The 26,787-nt window shown below is 40.3% G+C and overlaps 1 protein-coding gene across 1 annotated transcript in view; it reads right to left on the reverse strand.

The window, feature by feature from the left end:
• Positions 1-26,787, reverse strand: part of IMPG1 (interphotoreceptor matrix proteoglycan 1) — a 128,988-nt gene that overhangs the window by 18,752 nt on the left and 83,449 nt on the right. Inside the window, exons 13-14 of the mRNA XM_009451658.4 lie at positions 11,363-11,895; positions 8,110-8,329 (exon numbers count right to left, since the gene is read on the reverse strand). Of these exons, the coding sequence (XP_009449933.3) occupies positions 8,110-8,329; positions 11,363-11,895 (753 nt within the window). The remainder of the gene's footprint in view (positions 1-8,109; positions 8,330-11,362; positions 11,896-26,787) is intronic.

Genomic DNA, 26,787 nt, shown 5'->3' on the forward strand with positions numbered 1-26,787 from the left:
ATACTTTAAGTTTTAGGGTACATGTGCACAATGTGCAGGTTTGTTACATATGTATACATGTGCCATGTTGGTGTGCTGCACCCATTAACTCTTCATTTAACATTAGGTATATCTCCTAATGCTATCCCTGCCCGCTACCCCCCACCCCACAACAGGCCCCGGTGTGTGATGTTCCCCTTCCTGTGTCCATGTGTTCTCACTGTTCAATTCCCACCTATTAGCGAGAATATGTGGTGTTTGGTTTTTTGTCCTTGCGATAGTTTGCTGAGAATGATAGTTTCCAGCTTCATCCATGTCCCTACAAAGGACTTGAACTCATCCTTTTTTATGGCTGCATAGTATTCCATGGTGTATATGTGCCACATTTTCTTAATCCAGTCTATCATTGTTGGACATTTGACAACCTCCTTTTTCTTACAGCAGTTAGTTAAAAGAACTTGTAATTGCAAATTCTATGTTCCTTTGAGATGTAAATCTTTTAAAAACCCTCTTGCCACCTTTACAACTCTGGAATGTTATGCTCCAGGTCCTGGGCGCCATCCCTTTAAAATGTAAACCTCAAGGAACTTAGCAACTTTCTCCCTGTCTCTGTGGAAAGGTAGGAGCCTAACACTGGAGGGCGCCTTGCTCTAAGTTGTAAGACAAGAGGTAGACAGCCTGTGCTGACGTTGTCCGTTTCCATTTCATTCTAGCCTCACTGAAGTCTGGCCTCTCTGCCCTTGCTACTCCATTTGCTTTTGTAAAGCATTCTGATGACCTTTGAACTGTCCACTTAAGTGCCCTCTACTCTTTTCACTCACAGCTGCTAAAATTATGGGCCTCTCCCTCTTCTGCTCTTCTGTTTTGTGACTTTCTGCAACATTGTCTCTCACCTCACTGACTGCTATTTCTTGGCTCCCTTTACTGTAATTTTTCTATTTCCCCATTAACTGTTGGGGTTATTCAGAGTTCCATTCACAGCTCTTCCTCCCATCCTACACATTGCCCCTGGCCATTTTAAAAAATCTGTTCTCTGGCTTCAGTTGAAGTTTCCCAAATGTATACTTTCAGCCCTGGCTTTCCCTTGGCCTCCAGACACCTACTTCATAGGCTAGAGTCAATCTATCTTGTCCATTTCCTTAGAACTGGTTTTCTCTCAAATATTTTTGGAGTCTTTTAAAAATATTTAATGGATTTTATTAATTTCTGCCTTATTTATTGCATTTAAAATTAAAAACAAATTAATATATGCACCACCCTTTGTACCTATTTTATATTTTTCCTAAGTTTTTCCAAACTTGCAGTATTGTATGAATGATAAACTGTTTTATTTTTATTTTACTTGAGAACACTTTAAGGACTGTCTAGCACTTAGTTGGAAAACGTTTTGAGCTTTCCAAAATTTTATTAAAGTTTAATTTTAAAAGACCATAAGTCATAGGAAACAAAAGAAAAAGAAAAACAAGACACCAAAAGTGGAAGCAAATAGATTGGACGGGCATTTTTAGACAGCCTGGCTTTAAGTGAACCGGCTCAGCCTGGCTTTCCCTTCCTTCCAATCTGAGCTCCCTTCGCTCCCTTCACTCCCTGTTCTGTAAATAAAGCTGTCATCGCTGTGGAGTAACTGAAGAAACCTGGCACTCCCAGAAATGTCTGCATTTTCCTCTTGCATCTTCTGGAATAGTCCCTCACCCCCTTTCTCTTCCTGGGCCCACCACCATCATATACCAAGACCCAGCTCAATATCACTGTCTGTATATGAAGCCTGCTATGATATCCCTTCACCTCTGTAGAATTAATTGCTCTCTCCTCATTACTTCATAAGATTTCTTTCTGCTGACATCCTGATTCCAGTATTTAACAGACTCTATTATGTCTTTTTGTATATGCTTCCAGTTTTCTCATTAGTTATTTAGCTCCTTGGGGGCAGAGATGGGGTCGATTCATCTTTTGGTCCTTGTGGCTATCATAGTGTCTGACTCATGGCAGATAATCCATAAATGTTCAGTGCATGTATGAGTGAACAGGTAGCCAAATCATGATTACATTATCATTTACTTATCTAACTTTTCTGTAACAGCAAAGATAAAGGCCAGGGAGAGGAATAGGCTTGAGTAATTGTTGATGGTTTAAGAAAAATGATCCAATATTTGGAAATAAGGAGAAAAGTTGACTGTGTGACCTTCAATGTTATATTAGAATATAACAATCCCATCCAGTAAACAGAGACCACCTGTGGGTCAATCTGACCAGCTGCCTGCTTTTGTACAACAGGCAAGCTAAGAATGCTTTTTAAATTTTTAAATGGTTAACTTTTAATTAGTTATGTAAGTACCTACATAATTTTTGCCTTTTGGCTTTCAATGCCTAAAATATTTACTGTTTGGCTTTTAAAGAAAAAGTTTGCTGATGCATGGAAAGCAATAACTTTGTTTGACTCACTATTTACTATGGATTATGGTCCAGACGTTTTACAACTCTATAAAATTAGAAATTAGTGTAGAGAAAATTGATGATGCAATGATTGTAGTTTCTGTTTTACATTTACCAATCTCATTTCATCAGTCTCTCTTGTCCTCTGGCTACCTAAAATTCCAATTTTTCATATTCTCTTTAAACCAGCTTTGTCATCCTACCAATTCCCTTATTTCAAAATTAAATAGGACTTTGACATATGCTCAGTATCTACTTTATGACAATTATGGTTTTTACATTTTGAGGGTGATTCTTTGATAAGGGTTAGGGGAGGCAGGAATGGGTAGGGCTGGTGTTTCTGGAGGCTGGGGGGACACTGGACGTGAGGTGGGAGGACCTTCTTACCCTTCAGTGTTGCGGACCACTACCTCTAATCTATGTCTACTACGAAGGTGGTCAGGGAAGGGTGAAAGGGTAAGAAATCCAGTAATGCAGTTTTGCTATAGTTGACTATCCTGGCTGGGAAAACATTGAAATGATAGGATGCCTTCTCTATTTTCCAAGGATAGATTCTTGAGATTCTCTCCTAGAGACAAAGCTAAGTATTTATTCTTGATATACAGAATTTCCAGCAGCTGCCTTTTTTTCTTGTCAAAGATTTCTCCCTTTTAATTCTCTTTCAAGGAGAATTTTCTCAGCAGATTGGACCATCATCATTGAGTTCAAGTAAATACTTGAAAGATCAAAACCTGAATCAGGGCCGTTCCTGTATTTGCTTAAGTGACCTTCTGTTATCATCAGGGATTTTGAGCATCATTTTCTCTTGGGTCTCGCTTACTACATGCTGGAGGATGGGCACTGTTGTGTATCAGCCCAAGCCTTCCGTAACTGAAAAGTCCACACCAGCAATAGAGCCAAGAGCTGTGTAAATTGGAATTTGAGTCCTTGTTTTCTAGGAATCTGAAGTAATTATCTTCACTCCGGATCCAGGGTCCTGAGAGACAGCACGATCTGCTGGTTGCACTGGTTGGTTGTACTAGGGACATTTTAATCAGCTCACCCATCAGTCACCATGATGGCTTACACGCAAATATCCCACCAAAAGGAGAAAATTTGGATCAGCCAATCGCACTGAAAAACTAGGAGCAAAATAGCTGTCATATTGCTAGATTTAAAAAAGAGGAAGAAAATGATTGAAAATCATCTGCACATTTTCCGTTAATGTGTTTTAAAATTTAGATATGCATTTCTCTTATAATAATTTTGTATGTATTTCCCCAGACTAAAATTGTATAGGAGTACTGATGCTAGAAACAGTTTTCTGTAACTGTACAGGCTTTTTTTTTAGAACAGTATTTTAAATATCATGTTCACAAAGTTTTATAAGATACGCAGATTCATAGAATTAAGAAGTTAATTAACTCTATTCAAAAGCAATGGTGGTGAGAATTTTTGGGTTTTAGTACTGTCTCCTCCCTGGATTGGAACAAGGGTTTGAATGGAAAAAGGAGGTGTGAGTGAGGGTGGTGTTTGTGAATCTGTGTTTGTGCACCTGACTACCACATGCTTTGGGGTCGCTATCTCCTCCTCTTCAGCAGCCTCACCCTCCAATGGTAGCTCGTACTGCTGTGTGCCCTGCATGGTTAGTGGTCCCCTCTGAATCTCATATTAAAAATCTGATCTCCAATGCTGGAAGTGTGGGCCTAATGGGAGGTGTTTGTGTCGTAGGGGCAGATCTCTCATGATATGAGTAGATTAATGTCCTCCCTGGGAGGGAGGGGTGAGTTCTTACTCTGTGAGCTCCCACCAGCACTGGGTTGTTAAAAAGAGCCTGGCATCGCCCTCTCCTCTGCTTCCTCTCTTACTGTGTGATTTCTGCACATGCTGGCTCCCCTTTGCCTTTTGCCATGAGTGGAAACAGCCTCAGGCCCTCACCAGAAGCAGATGCTGGTGCCTGCGGAAAGATGAGCCAACTCTTTTCTTTACAAATTATCCAGCCTCAGGTATTCCTTTATAGCAATACAAACAGACAAAGACAGCTGGTATTCCATCTCCCCAGCCCTGGACCTTAGTGGCTGCAGCTGGCTGCTTAGTTCTTGCTATCCCCGGCCAAAGGCTGTCTCATTGACCAGCCTGGAGGGACTAGAGTTCTTTTCATTTATTTCTACTCCTACATTCTCTCTTCTGTTCAGGCTTAACAAATGAGACTTAAAGAAAACTCAGTGCTCTCTTCATTATGGGACCATCCCTTAGTGATGCTCAAGCCCACAGGAATTTGTAGGAAGTCTGGCACAAAAGAAACTTGTCCTTAAAAAGTCTTTTGGAATGAAAAAGATGTAGTTTTGATCCCAGCATAGTTCTAAGATGTCCCTTTTCTACTACAGTGCAAATTCCTTTGGGCAGGGATGGATTTTCATGCATTAGCATGTTATATGGTGGTGGATGAATGCTGTTTTGGATTAAGCATGTAGAAGATGGTCAATGTCCTGATCATCAGTCCAGTGCCCACTTCCTGATTACATGGGTGAACCCAGCCTTCGCCTTTGGTGAAATATCTAAACCAGAATCCCCAGCTGTGCATGAAGGAGCCCACAGAGTCAGTGACTATTCCCTGTGCCCCCCTCTATTCCTTGCCTGCTCCTCCCTGCCTGCTGGTACCTTCCTCCTTCCCCTCACTGTTGACTGGAAGGAAAACCTTTGAGGGCGGTTTAGCACAGTGGCTTCTAGCTATGCATAGCGTAGTATAATTAGGAACCATGCTGGATATTGGATTTACCCATTTGGATTTACATAGATGAATCCATACAGTTCATTGATTATTTTTAACTTATAAAATCCATATTTGACTTACTAATTCTGCTGTCCTCAAACACTTTGATTGAACCATCATCATTTGGTTGATGCTTAATGATGTTCTAAGCATCACTTAAGACAAGCATCACTATGTCCTAACTGGTGCAACATAGCCAATTTTTGGCAGGCCTCTTGCATAGAGTTATTATTTTATGAGTTTTCAATGTATATAAAATTTAGATTTTGTCACTCTCCAGGTATCTGGTAAGGAATAGAGTATGAACTATAAGTTCACCGAAGTGCTTAGTGTAACATTCAGTGGCTTTTGCAAATTATCTCCCTTGTAGTTACCATGTGTAGTCATTCAACATTCAACAGCTTTCATTCAGATTCACTGCTTCTCCTGGCTTTACATGTTAATTTCTTCAAAAGTATTTGAGCTGGTGCAGGCTCAGGGTTGAACTACCTCTGGAAAGCAAGCAAGTAATTTCCCAGGTTGTCCAGCAGGCACTGGCTTTCCCCTACTTTTCCACCACTAAAAATAAGAATTGGGCATGTATGCCATAGTTCACTGAGTAGGCTGGAGGTATTCTTAGGTAGCTCAGCATAAATGTGACTCTGCTGGGAGTGAAACTGACATTAGCACCATCTCATGCTTACCACCTTTGGCTTCTTGGAAGAAAAGCTGCATAGCAGAACTATTCACAAGAAATTAGTGAAAATAATTTCAGTTCCACCCCCTCCACAAATACCTTGTCACGCTACTTTTTACTGTTTTTGCTGGTACCTTAAGCAGGTCACAAATTGATAGTCAAGTTAATTATGACAATGTTGCAATAGTAACTACTAATGTTTATTAAGTAACTAGAATTTGTCAAGTGCTATATTAAGTATTGTAAATATTCTTTCAGTTAGTTCTCATAATGTTACCATCTCCATTTTCTTTTCTTCTCTTTTTTTTTTTTCTTTTTTTTTTTTGGAGAGGAGTCTCTCTGTTGCCCAGGCTGGAGTGCAGTGGGGGCAATTTTATCTCACTGCAACCTCTGCCTTCCGGGTTCAAGCGATTCTCCTGCATCAGCCTCCCGAATAGCTGGGATTACAGGTGCCCACCACCATGCCAGGCTTATTTTTGTATTTTTAGTAGAGACAGGGTTTTGCCATTTTGGCCAGGCTGATTTCGAACTCCTGACCTCAAGTGATCCACCTGCCTTGGCCTCCCAAAGTGCTGGGATTATGGGTGTGAGCCACCACACCCGGCCAAAATTTCTCCATTTTCCATTTGCAGAAATTGAGTGCTGCAGTTACCACACAAGATTCAACATTTAGGGCTGGGGATCCCCAAGACCATTACTATGCTGTGCTTGCTTCCAATATCAACAGTGTCCCTTATACAGCCCTGGCAGTGCACTCACAGCTTCCCACCCTCTTTCTAAGACACTACTTAAGTGGCATCTACATTGAGAAGCTGCTCCCTACAGCCGCACACCTGGGTTATCCCTTGCCTCAACTTGGCTCCTCACGTTGACCTTCTTGTGCTGGTGGATGGGTCCCTAAGTAAGCTGTCAGCTCCCTGAGGGAGGAAGGAAGACAGGGGATTGTGCTATGACTTCTTCAATGCTTTCCAAGTCCTGCTAGCTTAATCAATTGGCTGAAGAAATTAGCCTTCTGATCCTAACTGGCAAAGACCCCTGGTTCCTTTTCAGTTCTGAAGTAGTTTTCCGGGGAAGAGGCAGTGTCTTACTGGCATTTAGGAGGTGTTTGATTTCTTAGGGGATCCACAGGGCTTACTCAGCTGCTCCTGTTTGGAAGTAAGTGCTCCCAGGCTCAATGCCTACAGGCGGTCTGTCTTTTTAAGGATCCTGTTTACTAAGGTACGGAGGCAATTTGCTTAAAGTTGCTCAAAGCACTGCTCTATCAAATATAAATGTCTCCCACTGAGCCTTTTTGGTTTGCATTTTGCCCTCGGCCTCTTCCTTCTGCTTTCGTTGTTAGTCCACAGAGAGCCAGAGAGGGTGTTAAAGATTCACTCCACTAATTCATAGCCAATTAGGAAGCTTTGTTTTGAATTTGACTGGGAGGTAGCTTTGGCAGAAATCAGGAGCCCTCCCTGCCTTTTACCCCAGGGAATAAAGGACTTCTTTCAATTGGTTAGAAAACAGAATTTTGAAACTAATGGTAAAAACAGTTCCCAATTTGGTCACAGCTGGTTACAATGGTGCACACACTTTGCTTTATTATCAGAGCAAATGTTTGCTTTCTCTTGTGTGGCTTTGGGCTAAGCTCCCATGTCTTTAAAAGTTTTCTCCTTGTCTAACTCTTTGCTTTAATCTTCACATGGAAGCTGATCTGTAGTATACAACCAAAAAGCAAATTTATTTTCTTCTTTTTTTTTGTTGATGGTGAAGTGACTTTCTCCAAGTTTGAATTTTTATCTAATGATTATTTTTCTTTCCTTAGAATGCTGTCTCTGATCCTGAATTACATGATGAAGTAGCTATTCTGATAATGAATTGTGATTGAAAGATTGCTTAGTAGGAAGCCCCGAGGTTGTTGCAGAGCACTGAGAAAGTGCTTTTGACTTCTAGCAGAATGTAAATTAGCTTGGCTGTGGGCTAAATTAAAAAAAAACTCTTAAACACAGCAAAAGTTTTGTTCTGATTAAACTTAAAATTAAAGCTCTCAGATTGTGCAACAAGAAGTGTGCTTGTTCATTGCTTTTTGATACAGGAAAATGTTAACTTGCATGTCTTTGGACTCTACCTTTCTAATGATGTGCTCCATAGCTTCCAAAAGGTTATTTCATCTGGTATCATTTCAGTTTGATTTTTGTGGCCTAAAGATTGAAACGTGTGCTTAAAAACAGAACGAAATTTAAAAAATGAACAAAACATCTCTACCACTTTCTGGGTTGGATTCTTTTACCTGGTTCAATGTTGAGAGAGTAGCTGTCTATTTCCAGATGGAGTTGTTGGGCTGCAGCAGAACGAAAATCCTCCAAGACCCCGTGCACAGCCTTGGTGAGGTTATACGGCACTGACTTAGCAAACTTCATTTTGCTATTCACAATCACACTCCCGTTTCTGAAGTTAAGTATTTCAAGTTGCTTAAATCCTGTAAGATTGGATCGTAGATATGGAACCAGCTGCAAAATAAAAGATGGTTTCCTCTTAACTGTGTTCTAAGTGCTCAGCTGCTGCTAATTCCACTTACACTCACTTTTCATTAACTGAGACATATATTTTAGTTCCTTTTTATTATTTTGGTTTTTGTTTTTGGATTTAATGTGAGACCAGAATGCCACTACTTAATGGCTGATTTGCAGTGATTAGTCCCATATTCCCACCTTTCTATCTGTGTATTGAGATGGATGGCTGTGATTTTTTTCATGGTGAATTGTGAGAACAGATGATTTTTAAAAACCTGAGCCAATGCTATTAGCAAAGCAGGAATGCCAAGTTCAGTTATTAAAAAAAAAAAAAAACCCAAGTAAATAAAAATATGTTCCAAACTGAGCCCAGGAGCAGACTGACCTGTGTCTATGTAAATGGGACATCTATTTGGATGCAGCCAATTTGAAATGACCTATTAAAATAAACAACAGCTTAAACATCAGCATGTCTCTCTATGCAGTAAATGTTTCCCGGCCAACACAAATGTGGTGTAGTGGAAACAGCAGGAAACTGGCAGTTAGGAGACTTGGGTGCCAGTCCTAGAACTGTCCCTAACTAGCCATGTGACCTTTATCAAGCCCTGTAACCACTGTGTTGTACCTCAGGGCCCTTATCTGAATTGTGAGGAAGAACAAAAAGTGGCTCCCAGCGAGCCGTTTCCAAACTATCATAATCTCAACAGTATGCTCCATGGCATTGTGTTTCAGGTTCCCACATCTGCCTCCTGTGAGCCACGCCATCCTAGAGATCATTTTTCAGAAATGGTTGAAACTCAGTGATGTTCACCTTGTCCTTGGCTCTGAAAGTGAGCCTCCTCATTCGTGAATTGTACTGTGAACCCAGAAAGCATAGAGATGCAAGCACCGACCTCCTAGGCGTGACCCACACCTCCTTTTTATTTGCCCTTGTCCCCACCCCACCACAATTTTGACTCTGACCCAGTCCCACATTCTGTTACTTCCCTCACAAGGTTTTTGTGTGAGTAAAATGAAATTTTAAACAAATCGTGGTACTTCCCTTTTCAAGTTACTGTCCCCTGATGAGGACAGAACTTACTTGACTAGCCTCATTCTTGGTGTCTTAGCATTGCTTTGGCCTGGGGTAGAGATTCCCTGTCTTCACCTACTGTGCAGATAGCTAGGTGCTGCTTCTCCCAAATCCATTTTCCTATTTCTCATAGAAAGAGGCTGCTGATCTAGAAAGCACATTTTCCAGCCTCCCTTGCGGCAAGGATGGCCATGTGACTAGTTCCCACTAATATGATGTGGGCATCTTTGGTGTCTTTTGCTTAGGAGAAAATTGCTTTCCCTCAGCTTCCTCTCTGCTTCTCACAAGTGGAAACAGGGATGTACCAATGACCCAGCTTTGACCACGTGAATGAGGAAATGCCCGTGGTGTTGGCAGAGCTATAGGATGGAAGAAGTGTGGGTCCCTGAATGACATCGTAGAGCTAAGCTGTCCTACCCATCAAGTGAAAGAGAAATAAACTTGTATTGAATGAAAGTCACTATATTCTTACCTCTTCATTATGGCAGCTTAGCATGAACCCTAATTAACATACCATGGTTAGTTTGTCAGAGGCAGGTGAACCAGCACAACTCCATCTTGAATAGGAGCTGGGTAAAATGAGGCTGAAACCTACTGGGCTGCATTCCTAGACAGTTAAGTCACAGGATGAGAAAGGAAGTCAGCACAAGACACAGGTCATAAAGGCCTTACTGATAAAAGAAGTTGCAGTGAAGAAGCTGGCTAAATCCTACCAAAACCAAGATGGCCATGAGAGTGACCTCTGGTCGTCCTCACTACTACATTCCCATCGGCACCATGACAGTTTACAAATGCCATGGCAATGTCAGGAAGTTACCCTATATGGTCTAAAAAGGGGAGGCATGAATAATCCACCCTTTGTTTAGCATAGCATCAAGAAATAACCATAAAAATGGGCAACCAGCAGCCCTCGGGGCTGCTCTGTCTATGGAGTAGCCATTCTTTTATTCCTTTACTTTCTTAATAAACTTGCTTTCACTTTGCACTGTGGACTTGCCCTGAATTCTTTCTTACGTGAGATCCAAGAACCCTCTCTTGGGGTCTGGACTAGGACCCCTTTTCTGTAACAGGTTCACTGGGACTCTGTTCCCTGAGACTCTCCCAATATCTACTCACCTCATTATAAATGGTGTGGGGTGGGGAGATAGCCCAGATAAAGTCTTACTTTAAAGCAAATGTTCACTTGAGAAATTGGGTTTCATGTGGATTTTAATTTGTGTAATAATTTAACTTATATGAAGTATAACATTTTTTATTTATTGTCAGACATTCTGCCATCTGTGTGATATGTACAATTTATTTTAATTAGCCATGAATGTGTAGAGGTATTACATAGTTCAACATTTCTTATTGTATATGTATTTCTTATTGTATATGTAGAAACAAAATAAACATGAGTTTGGGAGTATCTTATTATCAAAGATATATGTCATAATAATTATCTTTTCACTTTCTTTGTTAGGGACCAGGAATGATAAACCACTTAGTCATTTTTTAGGTTTACAAGAACTTAAGGGGAACTAAGAAAGGAACCCTTACTCCTGAACTCTCAGCCTCATCTGTGCTGGACCATTCTAACTTTGTACCCTTTCATGAGATTGATATAATTTAGAAAATGTTCACTCTATTTTTAGATTCCATGTTCAGTGCTTGAGTGTTATGTATTATTCCTGGATTAACTAAGTTAGGGAGAATTACAATGAAAAGAATTTAAGAACAAATTTGTTCCCACAGATTGGGTGGCGGTGTCTTCCCATTTGTCTATCACAGAACTCACTTCCCCAGTTGGATCCGAATTCATCTCAAAATTCTAGTTGAATGTCTTCAGCAACAGCTGGCTTGGCGGTTTGTTTCTACTAACACTAATTGCTCAAGACAGCCAATAATTATATTATAAAATAACAACAACAAAGAAAGAAGAGACAAAGAATTGGGAATTGTGAGCAGTGCCCACTCACCAGCTGTGTGAATTGTTGCTCCAGAGCTCGGTACTCCAGAGAGCTCTTGTTGAACAGGTCGTTGGAGAAGGCCATGTTAGCAACACGCAGACTGAAGAACACTACCAGCTCTCGGCCCTTAGGGGCAATGGTCATAGAACTAGTGGTGATATACTGTAAAGCAGAGACAGGAGTGGTATCCTCCAAGAAATGATCTGGGACAGAAACATATTCGCTGAGCTCTGGTACCTCAGATGGGGCAGGAGTGTCAGACAGATCCATTTCATCTAGGTCTCTGACCATATCTTCGCCGCCTGCACTTGATCGGCTGTCATCTGAAGATGCAGGTGGATGTGAAATTCCCAGAGCCAGTTGGCTGATTGCAGAATAATCACTGGTGGGGATGGTGAGCCCTGGTACTAGCATTGTCTGGTCAGTGGCCATTGTATCTGTGGTGCCTTGATCAGTCAGAGAGAAGATGCTTGATGCCGTAAAGAAAGGTAGAGCTTCTGACAGGGAGGTAGAGGCCATAGCAGGTGGAGACCAAGAAGTGTCTGTGGAGGAAGTACAACTTCATTATGTCCAAGTATTCCCCAAAGAATAGAAAGTGAAAAAAAGAAAATCCAAAATTAAGCTTAACTTAAGAAAATACATAGCATTTGCGTAGATCATTTCAATAGTCATTTTTTTTTTTTAAAGAAGAGAAATTGGAACAGAAAGGGCAGGCAGCACTATGTCCCAACCTAGGGAGACAAAGAGTGGATCCCTGTACCCATTTTATTCAGGCCCAGTAGTTCTTGATATATGGGACTAAAAGAGCACCTGTTAACTAGAATTTCTGGAATTACTGCCTAGTCAGACACGATACACTTGGGAACCAAGTAGTACAAACTGACTAAGTCACCAATTGGTGCCAAACTGCAGCTGGCATTGGAACAGATTTAGATCCCTCATCCCCGTATAGAACTCCCAGACAACTAGGTGTGCAGTTTTGACCCAGAAATTTTATTCACTTTCCAATAATGCAAGTCTGCATTTTATGCAATTGGATTTTTTTGGTTACAATAATGATGTTTTGGTATTTTTACCACTTAAAATTTAAATTATGCTTTTCCAAAATTGAGTAATCTAATTGAATAGCTTGTCAATTTGCAAAATGATACTGGGAGTATAAAGGTATTGGTGAACATATAATTTGACTGTTACATTGACCATACAACTTGCTGTTTATTAATATTTAAAACCTCTCAATTAGCTGGGTGTAGTAGTACACGCCTGTAATTCCAGCTACTCAGGTGGCTGAGGCCCAAGAATCTCTTGAACTTGGGAGGCAGAGATAGCAGTGAGCCAAGATCATGCCACTGCATTCCAGCCTGGGTGACAGAGTGAGACTCTGTCTCAAAATAATAATAATAATAATAAAATACAGTAAAAAACCTTTGCCACAGTTACATTATTACACTCTGACAATTTCTACCACCATTTTGCATTGCTACCTTGGGTAAGTACACATTGAACTATCAAAACCTACCCCTTTTTTGGTACAAAATGAAAATAAATATTTCTAAACTAAGAAAGTGGTGGGAACTTTCAGATAAACAGATTGTTGAATTATTAAAATATTCCAATAAACCTAAATCCAGAGCCACTGATGATATTTAAGGCATTAAGTGAACAAAACAGGGAGCTTTTTGTGATTTCTTCAGTGGCCTTTTGGCAAATATGCAGGAAAGCTCTGTTGAAATCCAAATGCTAAGCATGATAAATGGACTGTCTGGATGCAGATATAATCTCTGGACTCTCAGTCAGCTAATTTACTACGGTGAAATTACTAAAACCGAAACTCCAAGTGATAAACAGCTCTGAAAGTTGGAATCATATTAGTTTTATTACTTTCTTAAAATAAAACCTGTGTTGGTGAGTTATGCCAGATTTCAGAGAAGCACCCTCTTTTCTCTCATCTGGGGAGGGTACCTGCGTGTGTCTACTCATAATTCACTCAATTGTGAGAAATAATGTTACCTAATATCTAAGATCTCTCTGGAGATACACTTAAAGTTTTATTAAAATCTCCATTGCTATGGGCTGAATGTTTGTGTCCATGCAAAACTTGTATGTTCGGGCTCTAATCCCCAATGTGATGATATTTGGACATGGGTCTCTGGGAGGTAATTAGGTCATGAGGGTGGAGTCCTCATGAATGGAATTACTGGTCTTGTAAGAAGAGACTCGAGAGATGATCTCTCTTTCTGCCACGTGAGAATATAGCAAGAAGGCAACAAACTCCAAACCAGGAGGAGAGCCCTTGTCAGGAATAAAATCTGCAAGCACCTTGATCTGGCATTTCTTGGTCATGAGAACCGTGAGAAATATATTTCTATTGTTTAAGACATCCAGTCCATGATATTTCATTATGGAAGTCTGAGTTGACTAAAATATCCACAAACAGATCTGGGATGATAAATTGAAAGGATTTGATTTGACTTTTTTTGTGTCATGGGAAATGCATTTGAATCTGTGTTCTTATGATGTGATCTCTGCTCCTGCGGGTGATAAGAGTTGGCAAGAAGCACAATGATAGATATCTTCATTTTGCTCTTTCGCCAGCATTTCATTACTCACACCTTTCTTACTATGTAGACTTTAACCTGTTTAAAATAGGCTTCTACATTATGTCATCGATCAACAAAAATAAATTTCTGGCCATTTCCCTTTGTGACATCTTTTTTAATTTTATACTTTGAGGATACATGTGCAGAACATGTAGGTGTGTTACACAGGTATACATGTGCCATGGTGGTTTGCTGCATTCATCAACACATCATCTATATTAGCTATTTCCCCTAATGTTATACCTCCCCTATCCCTCCCCTACTGTGTGACAGGTGTGTGATGTTCCCCTCCATGGGCTCTCATTGTTCAACTCCCACTTATGAGTGAGAACATGTAGTGTTTGGGTTGCTGTTCCTGTGTTAGTTTGCTGAGAATGATGGCTTCCAGCTTCATCCATGTCCCGGCAAATAACATGAACTCATCCTTTTTTTCCCTTTTTATTATTTATTTATATTTTTATTATACTTTAAGTTCTGGGATACATATGCAGAACGTGCAGGTTTGTTACATAGGTATAACTGTGTCATGGTGGTTTGCTGCACCCATCAACCAGTCATCTACAATAGGTATTTCTGCTAATGCTATTCCTCCCCTAATCCCCCACCCCATGACAGGCCCTGGTGTGTGATGTTCCCCTCCCTGTGTCCATGTGTTCTCATTGTTCATCTCCTACTTATGAGTGAGAACATGCGGTGTTTGGTTTTCTGTTCTTGTGTTAGTTTGCTAAGAATGATGGTTTCTAGCTTCATCCATGACCCTGCAAAGGACATGAACTCATCCTTTGTTATGGCTGCATAGTATTCCATGGTATATATGTGCTACATTTTATTTATCCAGTCTATCATTGATGGGCATTTGAGTTGGTTCCAAGTCTTTGCTATTGTGAACATTGCCACAATAAATATACCTGTGCACATGTCTTTATAGTAGAATAATTTATAATCCTTTGGGTATATACCCAGTAATGGGATTGCTGGGAAAAATGGTATTTCTGATTCTAGATCCTTGAGGAATCGCCAAACTGTCTTCCACAATGGTTGAACTGATTTACACTCCCACCAATAGTGTAAAAGTGTTCCTATTTCTCCACATCCTCTGCAGCATCTGTTGTTTCCTGACTTTTTAATGATCTTCATTCTAACTGGTGTGAGATGGTATCTCATTGTGGTTTTGATTTGCATTTCTCTAATGACCAGTGATGATGAGCTTTTTTTCATATGTTTGTTGGCCACATAAATGTCTCCTTTTCAGAAGTGTCTGTTCACATCCTTTGCCCACTTTTTGATGGGGTTGTTTGTTTTTTCCTTGTAAATTTGTTTAAGTTTCTTGTAGATTCTTGATATTAGTCCTTTGTTAGATGGATAGATTGCCAAAATTTTTTCCCATTCTATAGGTTGCCTGTTCACTCTGATGATAGTTTCTTTTGCTGTGCAGAAGCTCCTTAGTTTAATTAGATCCCATTTGTCAATTTTGGCTTTTGTTGAGATTGCTTTGGGTGAATTAGTCACGAAGTCTTTGCCCATGCCTATGTCCTGAATGGTATTGCCTAGGTTTTCTTCTAGGGTTTTTAAGGTTTTAGTTCTTACATTTAAGTCTGTAATCCATCGTGAGTTAATTTTTGTATAAGGTATAAAAAGGGGTCCAGTTTCAGTCTTCTGCATATGGCTAGCCAGTTTTCCCAACAGCATTTATTAAATAGGGAATCATTTTCCCATTGCTTGCTTTTGTCAAGTTTGTCAAAGATCAGATGATTGTAGACGTGTGGCATTATTTCTGAGGCCTCTGTTCTGTTCCATTGGTCTATGTATCTGTTCTGGTACCAGTACCATCCTGTTTTTGTTACTGTAGGCTTGTAGTATAGTTTGAAGTCAGGTAGCATGATGCTTCCAGCTTTGTTCTTTTTGCTTAGAATTATCTTAGCCATACAGGCTCTTTTTTGGTCTCATATGAAATTTAAAGTGTTTTTTTCTAATTCTGTGAAGAAAGTCAACAGTAGCTTTATGGGGATAGCATTTAATCTATAAATTACTTTGGGCAGTATGGACATTTTCAAGATCTTGATTCTTCCTATCCATGAGAATGGAATGTTTTTCCGTTTGTTTGTATCCTCTTTTATTTCCTTGAGCAGTGGTTTATAGTTCACCTTGAAGAGGTCCTCCACATCCTTTGTAAATTGTATTCCTAGGTATTTTATTCTCTTTGTAGCAGTTGTGAATGGGAGTTCACTCATGCTTTGGCTCTCTGTTTGTCTATTATTGGTGTGTAGAAATACTTGTGATTTTTGCACATTGATTTTGTATCCTGAGACTTATCAGCTTAAGGAGATTTTGGGCTGGGATGATGGGGTTTTCTAAATATATAATCATGTTATCTGCAAACAGAGACAATTCGACTTCCTCTCTTCCTATTTGAATACCCTTTATTTTTTTCTCTTGCCTGATTGCCCTGGCCAGAACTTCCAACACTATGTTGAATAGGAGTGGTGAGAGGGGGCATCCTCATCTTGTGCCAGTTTTCAAAGGGAATGCTTCCATCTTTCCCATTCAGTGTGATATTGGCTGTGGGTTTGTCATTAATAGCTCTTATTATTTTGAGATAGGTTCCATTAACACCTAGTTTATTGAAAGTTTTTAGCATGAAGGGCTGTTGAATTTTATTGAAGGCATTTTCTGCATCTATTGGGATAATCATGTAGCTTTTGTCATTGGTTCTGTTTATGTGATGGGATACGTTTATTGATTTGCGTATGTTGAACCAGCCTTGCATCCCAGGGATGGAGCTGACTTGATCGTGGTGGATGAGCTTTTTGATGTGCTGCTGGATTCAGTTTGCCCGGATTTTATTGAGGATTTTTGCATCAATGTTCATCAGGGATATTGGCCTGAAATTTTTTTTTGTTGTGTCTCTGCCAGGTTTTGATATCAGGATGATGCTAGCCTCATAAAATGAATTAGGGAGGATGCCCTCTTTTTCTATTGTTTGGAATAGTTTCAGAAGGAATGGTACCAGCTCCTCTTTGTACCTCTGGTAGAATTTGGTTGTGAATCCATCCGGTCCTGGGCTTTTCTTCTTGGTAGGTTATTAATTACTGCCTCAATTTCAGAACTTGTTATTGGTCTATTCAAGGATTCAACTTCTTCCTGGTTTAGTCTTGGGAGGGTGTATGTGTCCAGGAATTTATCCATTTTGTCTAGATTTTCTACTTTACTTGCGTAGAGGTGTTTATAGTATGCTCTGATGGTAGTCTGTATTTCTGTGGGATCAGTGATGATATCCCCTTTAGCATTTTTTACTCTGTCTATTTGATGCTCCTCTCTTTTCTTCTTTAGTAGTCTGGTTAGCGGTCTATTTTGTTAATCTTTTCAAAAAACAAGCTCCTGTATTCATTGATTTTTTGAAGTGCTTTTCATGTCTCTATCTTCTTCACTTCTGCTCTCATTTTAGTTATTTCTTGTTTTCTGCTAGCTTTTGAATTTGTTTGCTCTTGCTTCTCTAATTGTTTTAATTGTGATGTTAGGGTGTCAATTTTAGATCTTTCTCACTTTCTTTGGTGGGCATTTAGTGGTATAAATTTCCCTGGAAACACTGCTTTACCTGTGTCCCAGAGATTCTGGTACATTGTGTCTTTGTTCTCATTGGTTTCAAAGAACTTATTTATTTCTGCCTTAATTTTGTTATTTACCCAGTAGTCATTCAAGGAGCAGGTTGTGCAGTTTCCAGGTAGTTGTATCATTTTGAGTGAGTTTCTTTTTTTCTTTTTTATTTTTTGAGATGGAGTCTTGCTCTGTCACCCAAGCTGGAGTGCAGTGGCATGATCTCAGCTCACTGCAACTTCTGCCTCCCGGGTTTAAGCAATTCTCCTGCCTCAGCCTCCTGAGTAGCTGAGATTACAGGAGCTGGACACCATGCCTGGCAAATTTTTGTATTTTTAGTAGAGATGGGGTTTCACCATCTTGGCCTGACTGGTCTTGAACTCCTGACCTCGTGATCCACTCGCCTCGGCTTCCCAAAGTGCTGGGATTACAGGCATGAGCCACTGTGCCCAGCCGTTGAGTGAGTTTCTTAATCCTGAGTTCTAAGTTGATTGCATTGTGGTCTGAGAGGCTGTTTGTTATGATTTCTGTTCTTTTGCATTTGCTAAGGAGTGTTTTATTTCCAATTATGTGGTCAGTTTTAGAATAAGTGCTATGTGGTGCTGAGAAGAATGTATATTCTGTTGACTTGGGGTGGAGAGTTCTGTAGATGTCTATTAGGTCTGCTTGACCCAGAGCTGAGTTCAAGTCCTGAATAGCCTTGTTAGTTTTGTCTTGTTGATCTGTCTAATATAGATAGTGGGGTGTTAAAGTCTCCCATTATTATTGTGTGGGAGTCTAAGTCTCTTTGTAGGCCCCTAAGAACCTGCTCTATAAATCTGGTTGCTCCTATGTTGGGTGCATATATATTTAGGATAGTTAGCTCTCGTTATTGCATTGATCTCTTTGCCATTATGTAATGCCCTGCTTTGGCTTTTGATATTTGTTGGTTTAAAGTCTGTTTTATCAGAGACTAGAATTGCAACCTCTGCTTTGTTTTTGCTTTCCATTTGCTTTGTAAATATTCCCCTATCCCTTTATTTTGAGCCTATGTGTGTCTTTGCACGTGAAATGGGTCTCCTGAATACAGCACACCAATGGGTCTTGAATCTTTATCCAATCTGTCAGTCTGTGTCTTTTAATTGGGGCATTTAGCCTGTTTACATTTAAGGTTAATATTGGTATGTGTGAATTTGATCCTGTCATTATGATGTTAGCTGGTTATTTTGCCCGTTCGTTGATGCAGTTTCTTCGTAGTGTCGATGGTCTTTACAATTTGGTATGTTTTTGCAGCGGCTGTTACCAGTTGTTCCTTTTCATATTTATTGCTTTCTTCAGGAGGCCTGGTGGTGACAAAATCTCTCAATATTTGCTTGTCTGTAAAGGATTTTATTTCTTCTTCGCTTATGAAGCTTAGTTTGGCTGGATATGAAATTCTGGGTTGAAAATTCTTTTAAGAATGTTGAATATTGGTCCCCACTCTCTTCTGGCTTGTAGGTTTCTGCAGAGACCTGCTGTTAATCTGATGGGCTTCCCTTTGTGGGTAACCCAACCTTTCTCTCTGGCTGCCCTTAACATTTTCCCCTTCATTTCAACTTTGGTGAATCTGATGATTATGTGTCTTGGGGTTGCTTTTCTCGAGGAGTATCTTTGTGGTGTTCTCTATATTTTCTGAATTCGAATGTTGACCTGTCTTGCTAGGTTGGTGAAGTTCTCCTGGATAATATCCTGAAGAGCATTTTCCAACTTGGTTCCATTCGCCCCCTGCATCACTTCCAGGTACACCAATCAAATGTAGGTTTGGTCTTTTCACATAGTCCCATATTTCTTGGAGGCTTTGTTTGTTCCTTTTCATTTTTTTTCTCTAATCTTTTATTCATTGAGTTGATCTTCAACCTCTGACATCCTTTCTTCCGCTTGATCGATTCGCCCATTAATGTGTATGCCTCACGAAGTTCTCGTGCTGTTTTTTCCGGCTCCATCAGGTCATTTATGTTCTTCTCTAAACTGGTTATTCTAGTTAGCAATTCCTCTAACCTTTTTTCAAGGTTTTTAGCTTCCTTGCATTGGGTTAGAACATGCTCCTTTAGCTTGGAGGAGTTTGTTATTATCCACCTTCTGAAGCCTTCTTATGTCAATTTGTCAAACTCATTCTCCGTCCAGTTTTGTTTTCTTGGTGATGACAAGTTGTGATCCTTTGGAAGAGAATAGGCATTCTGATTTTTGGAATTTTCAGCCTTTTTTGCACTGGTTTTTCCTCATCTTTGTGGATTTATCTACCTTTGGTCTTTGATGTTGGTGACATTCGGATGGGGTTTTTGTGTGGATGTCCTTTTTGTTATTGTTGATGCTATTCATTTCTGTTTGTTAGTTTTCCTTTTAACAGTCAGGCCCCTTTGCTGCAGGTCTGCTGGAGTTTGCTGGAGGTCCACTGTAGACCCTGTTTTCCTGGGTATCACCAGAACAGCAAAGATTGCTGCCTATTTCTTCCTTTGGAAGCTCCATCCCAGAGAGGCACCTTCCAGATGCCAGCCAGAGCTCTCCTGTATGAGGTGTCTGTCAACCCCTGCTGGGAGGTGTCTCCCAGTCAGGAGACACAGGGTTCAGGGACCCACTTGAAGAGGCAGTCTGTCCCTTATCAGAGCTCAAGCGCTGTACTGGGAGATCTGCTGCTCTCTTCAGAGCCGGCAGGCAGAAACGTTTAAGTCTGCTGAAGCTGCATCCACAGCCGCTCCTTCCCCCAGGTGCTCTGTCCCAGGAAGATATGAGTTTGATCTATAAGCCTCTGACTGGGGCTGCTGCCTTTCTTTCAGTGATGCCCTGCCCAGAGAGGAGGAATCCAGAGAGGCAATCTGGCTACAGCAGCTTTGCCAAGCTGCAGTGTGCTCCGCCCAGTTTGAACTTCTTGGTGGCTTCCGCTGTGAGGGGAAAACTGCCTACTCATGCCTAAGTAATGGTGGACTCCCTTCCCCTCACCAAGCTCAAGCATCCCAGTTCAACTTCAGACTGCTGTGCTGGCAGTGAGAATTTCAAGCCAGTGGATCTTAGCTTGCTGGGCTCCATGGGGGGTGGGATCTGCTGAGATAAACCACTTGGTTCCCTGGTTTCAGCCCCTTTTCCAGGGGAGTGAACAGTTCCCTCTCGCTGGCATTCCAGGCAACACTTTGGTACGAAAAACAAACTCTTGCAGCTAGCTCAGTGTCTGCCCAAACGGCTGCCCAGTTTTGTGCTTGAAACCCACGGCCCTGGTGGTGTAGGCACCTGAGGAAATCTCCTGGTCTGTGGGTTGTGAAGACCATGGGAAAAGCGTAGTATCTGGCTGGAATGCACCGTTCCTCACGGCACAGTCTCTCATGGCTTCCCTTTGCTAGGGGTGGTAGTTGCCCAACTTCTTGTGCTTCCTGGGTGAGGTGATGCCCCACCCCACCCTGCTTCAGCTCACCCTCCGTGGGCTGCACCCACTGTCTAACCAGTCCCAGTGAGATGAGTTGGGTACCTCAGTTGGAAATTCAGAAATCACCTGCCTTCTGCATTGATCTTGCTGTGAGCTTCAGACCAGAGCTGTTCCTATTCGGCCATCTTGCCAGCCGAAAAAAAGATGTTTTTTGTGACATCTTAATATTAATCCCTCACATTCACAATAAACCTAACCAAGTTATTTCATTAAAGGAACAATTTGCTATTTAATTATAGGGTTGCTTGATAAAATACATGATGCTCATTGGAACATACATTTACTAAAAATTATTATTTTTAATCTGAAATTTAAATTTAACTGGACATCTTGTATTTTTCTTTGCTGAGTCCAGCAACCCTATTTAAATGTGATTTTAAAAGACTCCTACTCTCTTTTGTTTTGAGATTGAAGCTTCTAAGGTTATAGTCAATTCCTTTGGAAAAAATATTATCCAAACCTTATCACTATTTGTAAGTGTATTTTAAATAATCATGTTTTCATCTAATTCATATGAAAAAATTAGACATAGTAGTGACACAGACCAGTCCAACATTGTATTTTTGCACTACAATAGGAAAGTCAAACACTAAAAGCCAAGGCCATTCATTTCACTCTGAACTATGCAAAATGAAAAGATTTAAAATAACTGTTATGCTAGAGTGCGTGCGTGGGTCTGTGAGGGTATGGAGTGTGTTTACATGTATGTGTATGTGGCAGTCCATTATTTCTAAGTCCAGCTGCCAAATGTAGAGTACATAGCTATTGTGGTCACTTTCTAGGTTGGAGGTCTGTCCAAAGGCAAGGCCACAAATGATATGGTCCAACCCAAAGTAGATGAACTCAGGTCCATCTGAAGCCCAAAGTGAGGTATGTGGGTGGGAGATGCCAGAAGCCCCATTAGTAGCCAGAAGAAGACAAAGCAGAAGATGAACAGTGTGTGAGGAACAAGTACAGATGAAAGGCTATTTTAAATGCTACTAGAAAGGGTCACATATATATGCTGAACCATAAGCATCAAGTGGTTGCTTATTCATGTCAAAAACTCTCAAAAGAAGAGATTCCATCCAACTCCTTTATATCTTTACGGGGCATGACCAGCAAATTCTTAATTTTATATCAAACAAATCCATTCTTATTTATAATAACAAGAAAGTTATTATCTTCCTTTTTGGAATATTATAGAGATAGAAAATGTTAACTATCCACTCATTCAACAAATAGACATTGATAGCCTAGTATGTGCCAGGAATTATTCCAGGTGCTAAAATATATAAGTGAGCAAAGACAAAATTTCTGGCCCCAAAGAGCTTACTGTCTAGTGGTGGAAGACAAAAAACAAAACAAAAACCAAAACAATACCAAGAAAAATACATAGTACGCCAGGTGGTGATAAGTGCTATGGAAATAAAATGAAGCAGAAAAGGGGATGGAAGTACAGGGTTTCCAATTTTATACAGTTGTCATTGAGAATATAATATTTGAGAATAGACCTGAAGGAGATGAGTTAGCCATGCAGCAAATGCAAGTGAGGAGGCCAAAAGAAGAAGAATGCCTGTCATGCTCAGGGAGCAGCTAGCTGGGAGAACAGCATGGCCACAATGGAATTCTATACTATCAATCAAGTGTCAGGGTGGCTAAAGACATTTTCAAGCACACAGTCTTAAAATTTTTTCCCAGGCACCTTTTCTTAGCGTGTGTTTACCTAAAATGAGGTAGTAAACCAAGAAAAAGAAAGAAATGGGATACTGAAAAATGTTCAGGGAAAGGGAAATCTCCAGGAACTGGTAAAGGGGACTTTGAAATACACAGTTAAAACCCAGGTGTAAAATGCAACCAGTTAAAAACTGGATTCATCTCAAGAGACAGGTACATTGAATGCATCTTTCACCAAGCCTTCTGCAATTGTACCAATTTTAAAAAGATTTCTTTGCCATTTTTTTTTTTTTGAGACAGGTTCTTACTTTGTCACCCAGGCTGGAGTGCAGTGGCATGATCACGGCTCACTGCAGCCTTAAACTCCCTGTCTCAAGCACTCCTTCCTCCTCATTGTCTTGAGTAGCTGGGACCATGTGCATGCACCACTACACCCAGCAATTAAAAAAAATTTTTTTTATGTAGAAATGGGGGTCTCTCGATGTTACCCAGGCTGGTCTCAAACTCCTGGGCTCAAATGATCCTCCTGCCTCAGCCTCCCAAAGTGTTGGGAGGCATGACCCATCATGCCCAGCAACAATTTATTTTCCAGCTTTATTAAGGCATAATTGACAAATAAAAGGTGTGTACCAAATTTCTTAACCTGACAAAACTACTGGATGAAATGTTCCACAGAACAGGAGAATAAACCCAGAGGGAGAAGGGATCAAGGAATCCAAACTGGGAGAAAGGCCAAGGAAAATCCAAGATAGCAAAACAGGTAGCAAAGGGAAGACCCAGAAGACAGCGGTCCAAAAGTCCTAGAGAGTAGCTGTCCAGAGAGAAAGAGGTGGTATATTACAATTGCAATGGAAAGTTTGAGAAGAATTAGTAATAAGTACAAAGACAACTAAGTGAATAATAATAATAAATAAGCCTGATGCAGTGGCTCACGCCTGTAACCCCAGCACCATGGGAGGCTGAGGCAGGTGGATCATCTGAATTCAGGAGTTTGAGACCAGCCCGGCCAACATGGTGAAACCCCAACTCTACTAAAAATACAAAAATTAGCCAGGTGTGGTGGCACGTGCCTGTAGTCCCAGCTACTTGGGAGGCTGAGGCAGGAGAATCACTTGAACCTGGGAGGCGGAGGCTGCGGTGAGCCAAGATTGCCCCACTGTACTCCAGCCTAGCCAACAGAGTGACTCTCTGTCTCCAGGAAAAAAAAAAAATCACAGAAAACATTAACTCCAGGAAAACAGAAAGGAAACACAGCAGATTGATCAGCTGAGAATATTTACTATAAATACTGAATACTAATTTAATAATATAATATCACTATATTGGGAACGTTGAAGAGAGAAAGAGGGGATGGTATTGCAAGAAACTTAACTCTTTACCTACAATAATGGAACGTCAATAAGTGATGTATGAAACGATGACTCAAAAATGCATATTATTTAAAAATATGGGGAAAAATCAATGTCAGACAAAACAGCTGAGTTAAAAGGGACTGAGTTAAAAGGCATTGTTTTTGGTGAGTGTTACTGCACAGTAAAGAGGTGTGAGATAGTAAAATGTGGTATTTGTCATGATTTTTTAATATGATTTGACTTTAAAAAATTAAACTTTTTATTTTGAGATAATTGTAGATTCAAATGCAGTTATAAGAAATAATACAGAGAGTAACATCTGTGAAAATTGCCGAGTTAGACACTCTAGAAGTCTGTCCTTTCAATAAAAAGCTGGTGAAAAGTGTCAGAATTGACTTTTTCAGAATTCTGGAAACTAAACAAAAGCTTGCAGCAAACAAGGGAATGCTTAATTAAGAACAACAGCTAAATCTCAGTAAGAACAGTGAACTTTGTGGCATTTTTAACTTACCCTGTTCTTATCCCGCACTCCCCAGCTCAGTGGTAGCCTTGAAAATAACAGCCCTCATTTCCAGTAGCAGTACTCCAGGGAGCAGAATGGACCTCACTGACAAAGAGTTTTAATTATTTGTTTCAACCTGACTCCCTGGAATACCAACTCAAAAGGCTGGCCTTTATCTTTCCTAACTAGGAACTCTCCTGATGCTAAAATGGTTACCTGGGGGAAAGTTTGACAAAAACACCCAGGCAAATGCACTAATTGCTACTGTGTGAGGCAATGGATAACAGCTGGGCACACAATAGACTAAGCAAAAACTTGGGAGGAAAGGCTGGGGAATGAGATGCTTTGGGGAAAAAGCACTTTCAAAAGCTCTGACATATTTTGGGGAATCTAGAGGGCCACTTTAATGCCCAGGGCTGTATGCATGCTCAGTAAGGACCTAAGAATGCATATAGTTCTGGGCATTAAATTCTCATCTCTGTCTGACCTTCAGAGTTCTGCAAAAGCACGAAGAGAAGGCTAATCGGGAAGTGGCTGCTTTCTGGTTATGGGGGTTCTTTTGGAGATGATGAAAGATTTCTGGAATTAGTGCATAACATTGTAAACATATTAGAAACCACTGAATTGTCTACATACAATGATTAAAATGGTGAATTTTATGTTATGTAAATTTTATCTCCATAAAGAAAAAATAGGCTGGGCACAGTGGCTCACGCCTGTAATCTCAGCACTTTGGGAGACAGGGGCAGGCAGATCTTGAGGTCAGGAGTTCAAGACCAGACTGGCTAACATGATGAAACCCCATCTCTACTAAAAATACAAAGATTAGCCAGGTGTGGTGGCGGGCGCCTGTAATCCCAGCTACTCAGGAGGCTGAGGCATAAGAATTGCTTGAACCCAGGAGGCAGACGTTGCACTGAGCTGAGATGGCGCCACTGCACTCCAGTCTGGGTGATAGAGTGAGACTAGTCTCAAAAAAAAAAAAAAAAAAAAAAAGACAGAAAAAAATGAAAAAATAATATAGAGAGAATTTGCATACTCATTACCCCTAATAACATCCTGCAAAACTATAGCATAATATCAAACAATGTTGACATTGATAATCTAGGGACAATTCCCATCATCACAAGGATTCCTTCATGTTGCCCTTTTACAGTCACCTCTACTCTCCCACCCATACCCTTCTTAACATCTGGAAACCACTAATGTGTTTTTTATTTCTATAATTTTGTCATTTCAAGGATGTTATATAAATGGAAAAATACAGTATGTAACTTTTTGGGATTGGCCTTTCTTACTCAGTATAACTCTGGAGATTCATCCAAATTGTGTGTATCAATAATTTGTTCCTTTTTATTGCTGAGTAGTATTACATTATATAGATGTACCACAGATGGTTTAACCATTTACTCTTGAAGGACATCTGGGTTGTTTCTAGTTTTGGGTTATTTAACATAAAGCTGCTATAAATATGCATGCACAGGTTTTTATGTGAGCATGTTTTCTTTCTCTATAATAAATGCTCAAGAGTGAAATAGCTTGCATGGTAGCTGTATGTTAAATTTCTGGAGAAATTATCAAGCTATTTTACAGAGAGGCTGTACTATTTTACATTTCCACCACCAGCAATGTATAAGTGATACAGATCCAAATGCATTTTCCAGCATTTGTTGTTACTTTTTTTTTTTTTTTAAATTTTAGCTGTTCTGATCAGTGTTAATGATATCTCATCGCGGTTTTAATTTGGACTTCCCTAATAAATAAAAATCTGAACGTCTTTTCATGTGCTTATATACCATCTGTATATGAGGTAAAATGTCCCTCCCTATTTGGTAAAATGTCCATTCTTTTGCTCATTTTCTACTGGAATTTTTAATTGTTATGAGAATTGTTTATATTTTCTACATACTTGTTCTTTTTTTTTTTTTTTTTGAGACGGAGTCTCGCTCTGTCGCTCAGGCTGGAGTGCAGTGGCGCGGTCTCGGCTTACTGCAAGCTCCGCCTCTGGGTTCACGCCATTCTCCTGCCTCAGCCTCCTGAGTAGCCGGGACTACAGGCGCCTGCCATCACGCCCAGCTAATTTTTTGTATTTTTAGTAGAGACAGGGTTTCACCGTGTTAGCCAGGATGGTCTCGATCTCCTGACCTTGTGATCTGCCCTCCTCGGCCTCCCAAAGTGCTAGGATTACAGGCATGAGCCACCACGCCCAGCCACACACTTGTTCTTTACCAGATATATGTTTGCAAAGATTTTCGCCAGTCTGTATCTTTTCTTCTCATCCTCCTAACAGTGTCCTT

Source organism: Pan troglodytes, chromosome 5, assembly GCF_028858775.2.
Source record: "Pan troglodytes isolate AG18354 chromosome 5, NHGRI_mPanTro3-v2.0_pri, whole genome shotgun sequence".
NCBI lineage: Eukaryota > Metazoa > Chordata > Mammalia > Primates > Hominidae > Pan > Pan troglodytes.